Raw genomic sequence first — 9671 nt, forward strand, 5'->3', positions numbered from 1 at the left:
TGACAAAAAGCGTCATATCCAGAGACAGTGTCTGGCAGAATTAATCAAATCAACCTGAACTGAAAGGATCCTGAGTCAGGACACATCAAACAATAAGATTTGACCTTAGAATTAATTAATTTTAAAGAAAACATCACGGCGCCAAAGAAAAGAAATCTACAGAAGTTTAATCGGTGGTCTTATTCTGAAATTCTGTACCGGAAGTTGACTGCGCTGCGCTGACAGCTTGACTCCTCCCACATGAGGATCAGGTCCCTCTTTGCTGGACTGTCTCAGTCCAGATCTCTCCAGTCCCAGTAAGAGGTTTATCCGCGCTGAGGATCGGGTCTGAGGATTGATCCGAGAAACTTCAAAGATTTTACTCCAAAAAGACGGAGCGACGTCTCACTCTGACGGTAAATATGAAAACCACCGACACGGCGGTTTTTATTTTACATAATGAGGTTTTTAACTCGTGATGAGGTCAGGGGTGTGTGTGTGTGTGGTCAGTGCTTACCTGTTGAATTTACCTGTTGTTTGCTCGCTGTTGTGTGAGAAACAAAAGGAGAAAGAGCGGTAACAGCTCGTTAGCATCAACACGGAGTGAGCGACACTCCCTGTGGATCATAGCTGCGTAATGCGCGTCCTGACGCTCCTGGAGCAAAGAGCTGATTGAGCCTGGGGAGGGAAAATACTCACAGACCCACTAATTAACATACATTTAATATTTATTTGATCAAACATGAAGTTTTCTGTCAACTTTTTCTGCTTCAGCAACATGAACAACATGTTCTTCAGGTGTTTGAGGGAAAAGTCCTCAACGAGTTTACTCCAGTTCATATCATCAGATCCAGACAGGAGGAGGTGTGGAGGAAAACTTTTTGTTTTGAGATATTTTCAGTGAGCTAGTTCAGATGTTTTTCTGTGGAAACCAATATTCAGGAGTTTAAATCAAGCGTTTGCTTCTTAGTGGATTTTTACACCAGCTTTGGAGGTTTGAAGATCTTTCTCCAGAGACAGTCATGAGGAAAAACAAAGATTCAGTAGTGATGGAAAGTGTTTCACAATGTAAAGAGCAGTGACCCCAGGATAGAGCACCCCCAACCCAGCAGGACCCAGCAGGACCCAGCAGGACCCAGTAGGACCCAGCAGGACCCAGCAGGACCCAGTAGGACCCAGCAGGACCCAGCAGGACCCAGCAGGACCCAGCAGGGGGGAAGGTCCTGCTGGTTTCTGTCCAAATGTCAGTGATCAGGGTGAAGCTCTGGGTGATCTTAATGTTGGTGTGTTTTGGATTATCTCACAGAAAAACAAAGATGATGAGTGTGTGTGTGTGTGTGTGTGTGTGTGTGTGTGTGTGTGTGTGTGTGTGTGATTGTGTGTGTGTGTGTGTGTGTAAAGGCAGTGTGTATTGAGGTTTGTTACGGAATAGCCCTTTATTATTAGCCTGATTGGAAATAGCTGGATCTGTGGCTGGATTAGACTCCATGGAGGTAGATTGGTGCCAATCAGCCGCTGAGAGGCTCCAGGATCCAGGGATGATCTCAGTCTGCTCTTACATAACACACACACACACACACACACACACACACACACACACACACACACACACACACACACACACACACACACACACACACACACACACACACACACACACTGACTCAGTGATAGTTTAACTTCACCAGCATGTGGCGCTGACAGGAGTCAGAGGAGTCAGAGCGCTGCAGCGGCTCCTCCTGATCACGGACTGACACACGCTCAGAGCTGAGTGGGAAAAACACACGTGTCCACTCCACGGAGAAACCAAATCAGCTCAAAACAAACGGATTAACAGACAACCACCGGCTTTTGTCAACAGCCGCCCGCTGTGCGCAATTACGCGTGCCACGAGAGGCCGTGGAGGGGAACAATGAGAGGAGGCGGCGTGGTGCGTTCAGGTGGCGCCCTGGTTCTCAGTCCCTCTGCAGAGGAGACGCTGTAAACGGGGGAACAGATGTCAGGTGTCAAACAGGGAGCTGGACTGATCCTCAGTCTGTCTCTGTGTGGGAGCTGGGTCACCAGGAGGCGTCTTCATGTTGTTGTTTAGACCAGAGGAGGACGTCAGGGTTTTCAGGAGGAGGACGAAGCTTTGGGTCTCTGTGGGTCATCAGCAGATTTATGCTCCGTCCCTTATTTGGAGAAAGCATTCCTCATCCGGTCAGCTGAGCCCACGTCCCGCCGCCGCTCTGACCCAGAGAGTCAAACTTTACAGAGAGAAACTTTCAAACAGCTCACAAACCTTCATGTCAACACTTCAGGACTGGCTCCGCCCCCTCCAACCAGTCCTGGCTGGCCCACTTTGACAGCGGTGGTGGTTTTATGTGGATCTGCATTTCTGTGGTCGTACTGAGCTCGGCGTCCCTTCATCAGACGTTTCAGCTCTTAAATCCTCATTTCTTCATGAACATGGTTTTTCTCGGTGTCGGCCTGAAGCTGACAGCTCCTCGTCTGTTTGTGTCTCTGAGGTTTGAGTTGGACCGAGAGCTTTAAGACGACGGCTCTGACAGGGGACGGGATTGTTTGGAGTTTCTCTATCAAACCTGGTCTTTGTGTTTTTAATGGACACATCTCCCCTTCAACACAGCTGATCTTCCTCTAAACTCTCATCGTTTTTAGTTTGAACCACACATTTAGCCAAGTCAAGTCATAAAAAGTCTGAATTTAGTCTCTGTTTATGAGCTTGACTGGGAAAAGTTACCACTTTTCTCCAGCAGAGGGCGAAATGTTTTTCTCTGATTGTAGTGATGAGCATTATTTGGGAAATACAGCCCCTGGTCCAGTCTGTGGACATCATCATCTTAATTTAAACCAAATCGTTGTCCCAAAAACTGTGAAAGAATTGAATCGAGAGAAAAGCGTATCGTTCCAGCCCTGATATCTGTCGGATGAAGCGTCACGATCTCGCCGTCAGACGAAGACGAGCTCATCACGCCATCCTACGCCACATTTTCTTTTTCACATCGTGTCAACTTGAGGTCTGTGTTTGGCCATAGACTGTGAAAAAAAATTGACAACCGCTTGCTCGGTCTCCACAAAAACTGCTCCCCCTGGTGGCTGGCTGCAGTATATGTTAAAAAATCCATCTCCCCAGTCATTCCAGATGGGCTGTGGTCAAACTTAAAAAAATTAATCCACCTGGTAGAAATGTTTCTCACGTCTGATTGTTGTGGTGATTTGAAGATATCATTTGGCTGTCTTGTATCCAAGTCCTCTTTTTTCTGAAAAGTTTTGTTTTCAGTAGTTATACGAGGTTAAAAACGAGGTTTTACGAAACGTTTAACGATGATTGCCAGCTGACGTTCTCGTGTAATTTTTTCAGGGATTGTAAAATATGTCTGGAGGTAGAGTCAGGAAGTGATTAGACTCTCCAAAGAAAAAAATAATTATTATTTTTGTCACCCAGCTCCACTCAGATTCTCCCAGAATCCCTCACAGTCTCTACTGCACAGACTCTGGCTGCAAACTGCTTCAATGGCTGCGTCTGTGACGGAGGAATTTTGGCTTCAAAACCGTACGATAGTAAATGTTGGAGCCACGCTGTTCACTTTGTGTACAGTTTATGTGTTTGACCCGTTAAAACCTGAATCACAGGTCAGACAGACTTCCTGATCAGTCAGGCCTCAGTGTTTCGAACCGCAGTTCATCAGCCTGGACAAGACGCCATCGCACGACTCCATTACAACAGATAACAGAAGCCCAAACTTCAAAACAAACCACAGCTAACTGCTAACTGCTAACGAGCTAGGAGACATGACAGACACGACAGATTGATCAACCAGTCTCTGAAAATACTGACATGCAACAAGCTAGCTTAGGTTAGAGCAACGTTTGGTGTTAGCATGCTAACATTAGCTTATCAACCAGCTGAGGCTGAGTGTGAGGCGTCATTTTGTCTCGTCAGGTAAACAAACACTTTGCGCACCTGCTGTTCCTCTCGTTAATGGATTAACCATGAAATCAAACGCCTCTGATGACGAATCATTAACTGTATAAAAAGACTGACGACATGACAGCTCCCTAAAAGTGAGGATGAACTACAGCTCCCCCTGCTGACGGCCTTATCATCAGAGAAGGGAAGAAACAGAGAAACGAAAGTTATAAAAACTAGTCAGGATTTTTTCTGTCTTCGGGGGATGAGACAGAATTTTGGCTTCATTTTTTACAACAGGAGGAGGCGTGATGGCCATCTTTATCCACAGCTTTAATCAATCCTAAACAGAGTAGTTTTTAGTGCCTGAGCCCGCTGGAATAAAAAACAAAGAGACTCTCTGAGGCGTCAGCTCAGTTCATCCTCTGGGAAACATTAAAGTGTGACTAAACTTCCTGTCTCCATTAGCCGAACAGTTCTTGGGAAATCCAGGTCCTCCCAGAGTGACTCCCAGCAGACTGAGGTGAAATCCTCTGAAAGGAGAGGAACGTGATCTCTGACGTGTGTGGAGGAGTTTCTCTGTGAGGATGGATTAACCAGAAGCGCTGATGGAGAATAATCCTCCAGGATGAACGGGGCGAGGGGAGTTTCCAGTTTCAGGGTTTCCAGGGTTTGTGTGTCACCCTGAGCTGATGTGAGCAGACGATCAGTAAATATCTCTGACTCCTCCTCGCGGAGACGCTTCCCTGAAACGCCCACTGAGGAGGTTACTCAGCGCGTTGTTGCAAAACGTCATGACTCAGAGTTTAACGTATGCAGCCGCCTGGTTAGTTAGTTACTCCAGGAATAATCTCACAACTGAAGATCAGAAACTTTCCCTCTGCTCTTCTCCGTCAGGATCAGGATGGAGAGTCTCTGACTCCACCAAACAGTAAATACCTGAGCTCAGAGGAAAAACAGTTTGTGATGCTGGATCCAAACAAAGTGACCTCATCCCAGCTGGACCAGGTCTGGGTTTAGATCCTGTGTTTCAGTCTGTCTCCACAAATCCAGCTGACGACGAGAAGCCGTCTCTGTTTTTACCATTTTTAGACTTCATCACTAATATTCACGTTTATCTGACTCAGAAACATCCAGGCCATCCAGGAAATGTTGTGAAAGTGGAGAAATCTTCCTGACATGAGCGTTTCAGATGCTTTGACGACGAGTCTGTGTTGTTGCTGAGGGTTAAAACTCACCTCATCCTCCATAAACAAATGAAAAGTCTCTAAAATCAAACAAACATTAGTTCAACTGTATAAAATCTCCCTCTGTGATGAGCTGTAAGGTTGGACTCCAAACTCTGAGGGGGAAACTGTTTATTAAAGCGTCTGAAGATGTTTTATTCAGAGTTAAGTGTTTAAAACCCAGAGGTCAGACTCTCTGGTTTCTGATTTTATTGTAACTTCCGTCAAGTTTTTGCTTTTGCAAATCATTTGACACTCACAAGCCACCGTACATGTGCCATTAAAAGGAGCCCCTCAGACCGAAACCCCGTCCTGGACCAGGCTGTAAACCTGATTATTTCTGCTGTAAAGATCCTGATTTCTGAATGGGTGTGTGTGTGGTTCCTGGTGCGTCTGGAGCCAGCCCCGTGTGGACACTTGAGGAACTGCAGTTTCTCAAACTTTCACATCTACTTCTGCTGGGACGAACATCATGATACAGATATGTGTGTGTGTGTGTGTGTGTGTGTGTGTGTGTGTGTGTGTGTGTGTGTGTGTGTGTGTGTGTGTGTGTGTATTTCAAACATTCAGAGAGGACACTTTGTTCCAGAAGCTTCTTCTTCTCTCAAAGCGTCAGTGACTTGTGTAAACTGCAGCTCTGATCAATAAAAATAAACTAGAAGAAGAAGAAGAGGAGTTTGTTGTTTGGCTGAGTTTTGCTCTTAAAGTTTGTTGTGTAACATTTTTCTCTGCTGTGAAAAAACTGAGGAGTCCTCCTCCCTCAGTCAGCTCTGAAGTCCTGGTCCTCTGTGGTCCTGGTCCTGTGAAGTCCCCCTTTGTAAACCTCTCTATCAGAGTCTCATTCTTCAAACAGTCAAACAGTCGTTCCTCTGAGCGCTGAACACAGCGCCTCTTTAAAGAGTTAAATTCCTCAGCAACTCTGAGGACGGTGACGGGATCACAAGATCACAAGATCACAGAGCCCCGGGCTCCACCTGACGGCTGGGCTCCCATAATTCATAGTGTTTGCTCCGGAAAGAGCCTCAGAGTTTCCTCTGATCACAGGACGAGGACGCACACGCCAAAAACTTTCAAAACAACAATTTCAGAGACGCTGTTTGTGTTTTCAGGAAAGTCTGAGAATCTGAGGGTCTGAGGATCTGAGGGTCAGAGGGTCTGAGGGTCTGAGGGTCTGAGGGAATGAGGGTCTGAGGGTCTGAGGATCTGAGGGGCTGAGAGAATAAGGGTCTGAGGGTCTGAGGATCTGAGGGTCTGAGGGTCTGAGGGTCTGAGGGTCTGAGCACAGAGTTTCCCATCATTCATTGGGGCAGCCCCTCTCAGCGGACACTCAGGATTCTTTAAATGTTTTCATCAAACGTCCTCGGGCTCTCAGAGACGGTTGTAAATCTCCTCCCCCGCTGCAGCTCCTCCTCCTCCTCCTCATCCATCACCCCCTGCTCTCCTCCCTCCCTCCCTTCATCTCTGACTCCTTCTCTCTCGTGTCTCCTCACAGATCCCTGCAGAGTCCTGATGTCACATTCCTGAAGTTTCCGCTGGTCGAGGAAGCCGCAGAGAGATTTCTTCATCCCTGACCGTCGCCCTGAGGAGCTGAGGAGGCCCAGGAGAGGAGGAGGCCCAGGAGAGGAGGAGCACTGCGCTCGGACATGTCTCCTCTGCATGAGAAAAGGAGCAGGGAGCTGAGCTGAGGTCGAGGCCTCTGTCCCGTCCTCTGGGAGTCACATGTCAGCGTGAGGGAGCGCCCTGCGACCACTGACCCACTTTAAAACTGAAACTGTGAGAGACGCCGTCGCTGAGAGCAGCAGAGAGCGCCGCTCAGGAAGCTCCGCCCCCCGTGAAGACGCTGAATCTTCTCGCAGCCTGCTGCAAAATGCCGGCAAAGACTCCCATGTACTTAAAGACCACCACTCCTAAGAAAGGGAAGAGGCTGAAGCTGCGTGACATCCTGTCCGGGGACATGATCAGCCCCCCGCTGGGCGACGTGCGTCACAGCGCCCACGTGGGCCCCGAGGGCGAGGGCGACATGTTCGGGGACGTGGGCTTCCTGCAGGGGAAGATGAGCATGCTGCCGTCTCTGAGCCGCGTGCAGAACGGACACACGCGCTCGCACAGCGTGGAGCGAGGCCACGGCGACTTCGTGTCCAAAGAGGACGCACACAACTACGCCTTCAACGGCTTCCACTACCAGCACAGCGCCGCCGGCCTCCTGAAGACCACCATCTCCATGCCCGTCTTCATCGCCCACGAGCAGGCTCCACCCAAACCGCCACGTCTCCACCTGGACGACCCGTCCCCTCCCCACCTGCCCCCCAACCAAAACCACTTTGAGTCTCAGAGGGACTCGGGTCTCAGACAGGCGGACGACGGCGAGGACGAGCGCCACCGAAACCTGCCCTTCTTTCAGAACGGTGTTATGGGTCGTTTGGCGTCCGAGCCGTGCAGAGACATCTCCATCCCCCCTGACCTCCACAGACTCCTCCCCTCCTCTGGCTCCTTCTCCGAGGCCTCCTCTGAGGACTCCATGTCTGAGATCTGCGGGCCCCTGGACGTCCGCCGCGGCCTCAGCCTGGACTCTGACGCCGGTCTGAGCAACGAGGACCTGAGGAGCGAACGCAGCGAGTCTCCCTGCACCACCTACCACTCAGCCGGCCTCACGGCGCCACCCAGCGTGTCCCGGTCCGACTCTCTGGCTGGGCTGAACCTGGATCTGGGTCCGTCCATCCTGGAGGACGTCCTGAGTATCATGGACCGCTTCAAGAGTGAGGACAACCGCTGCGAGTTGTGAGGAGCAGAGACTGACGCAGCGCGCAGATGTTTTTATACAGAAAGGAGGACGAGGGCGACGGAGGTCAGAGGTCACGGGGGGGGGGGGCAGCAGGCTGGTCCTGAAGGCCTCGGACTCACTAACACACTATCAGGACTCAGAGACACAAACCTTTCCTTTCAGCTCCTCACAGCTCCTCATCTCACCTGTTTTATGTTTGTCCATAGCTAACGTTGGACTGATGGAGTCGATAGCTAACGTTGGACTGAAGGAGTCGATAGCTAACGTTGGACTGAAGGAGTCGATAGCTAACGTTGGACTGATGGAGTCGATAGCTAACGTTGGACTGATGGAGTCGATAGCTAACGTTGGACTGATGGAGTCGATAGCTAACGTTGGACTGATGGAGTCGATAGCTAGCGTTGGACTGATGGAGTCGATAGCTAACGTTGGACTGATGGAGTCAATAGCTAACGTTGGACTGATGGAGTCGATAGCTAACGTTGGACTGATGGAGTCAATAGCTAACGTTGGACTGATGGAGTCGATGCTAACGTTGGACTGAAGGAGTCGATAGCTAACGTTGGACTGATGGATTCGATGCAAACGTTGGACTGAAGGAGTCGATAGCTAACGTTGGACTGATGGATTCGATGCTAACGTTGGACTGAAGGAGTCGATAGCTAACGTTGGACTGATGGAGTCGATAGCTAGCGTTGGACTGATGGAGTCGATAGCTAACGTTGGACTGATGGAGTCAATAGCTAACGTTGGACTGATGGAGTCGATGCTAACGTTGGACTGAAGGAGTCGATAGCTAACGTTGGACTGATGGATTCGATGCTAACGTTGGACTGAAGGAGTCGATAGCTAACGTTGGACTGATGGATTCGATGCTAACGTTGGACTGAAGGAGTCGATAGCTAACGTTGGACTGATGGAGTCGATAGCTAGCGTTGGACTGATGGAGTCGATAGCTAACGTTGGACTGATGGAGTCAATAGCTAACGTTGGACTGATGGAGTCGATGCTAACGTTGGACTGAAGGAGTCGATAGCTAACGTTGGACTGATGGATTCGATGCTAACGTTGGACTGAAGGAGTCGATAGCTAACGTTGGACTGATGGAGTCGATGCTAACTTTTGGGAAACAGGATCAGCAGCTGTGAACAAACTTCTGGAGCAGCTGAACTCTTCTACCTGCAGCTAACAGTTGTCCTCTCTGACTTCAGATGTTTGTTTCTGACGCTCTCAGTCGCTCTGAGCTGAATTTAATCTCCTGGATAACTCTACAATCTGCTAAATACTGACTTGTTTACAGTTCTGCTTAGTTTCTGTTGGAAATGTGAAGACATGCAGATTCTCCGTCCTTCTCTAAGCTAACAGGGTCCGTACCGCCCCCTGGTGTTGGTTCTGGGAACAGCAGCTAAAGCAGATCTCTGTAACCAAAGGGAAACTGTTGAAAATAGTTTGATTAAAACTTTAAACTGTAATAAAAAGCTCCTTGGTCGTCTTCATGCTCCTCTTTAACGTCGTGGCTCAGAGCTCACTGTCTGCAGGATCACACTTACTCAAACGTCATGTATGCTGCAAACATATAAACCACTGTACGTGTATGAATAAAGCATTCAGAAAATATCTGAGCCTGTTGACATTTCTTTGTGTTGAATATCAAACATATCCACTGGAGACGGACTTGGACAGTGGTTCCCAAACTGGGGTTTGAGACCCCTTGGAGGGTCACTGAACACAGACAAAGAGGGGAGAAACATGCCTTACAAAACCATAAACCTTT

The 9671-nt window shown here is 48.9% G+C and overlaps 1 protein-coding gene across 1 annotated transcript; it reads left to right on the plus strand.

The window, feature by feature from the left end:
- Positions 1 to 236: 236 nt before the first annotated feature.
- Positions 237 to 8459, plus strand: LOC141786562 (cdc42 effector protein 3-like). Its single transcript, XM_074665158.1, has 2 exons — positions 237 to 395; positions 6608 to 8459. The coding sequence occupies exon 2, from the start codon at positions 6983 to 6985 to the stop codon at positions 7895 to 7897; it is 915 nt and encodes a 304-aa protein (XP_074521259.1). The 5' UTR covers positions 237 to 395; positions 6608 to 6982; the 3' UTR covers positions 7898 to 8459.
- The last annotated feature ends 1212 nt before the right edge of the window (positions 8460 to 9671 follow it).

Source organism: Halichoeres trimaculatus, unplaced genomic scaffold, assembly GCF_033239565.1.
Source record: "Halichoeres trimaculatus isolate MK-OKI-2021-1 unplaced genomic scaffold, fHalTri1.1 fHalTri1_scaffold_227, whole genome shotgun sequence".
NCBI classification, from domain to species: domain Eukaryota; kingdom Metazoa; phylum Chordata; class Actinopteri; order Labriformes; family Labridae; genus Halichoeres; species Halichoeres trimaculatus.

What these genes read in the sequence shown, in the direction of transcription:
- LOC141786562 (XM_074665158.1), top strand. Translation starts at nt 6,983, where the DNA reads ATGCCGGCAAAGACTCCCATGTACTTAAAGACCACCACTCCTAAGAAA.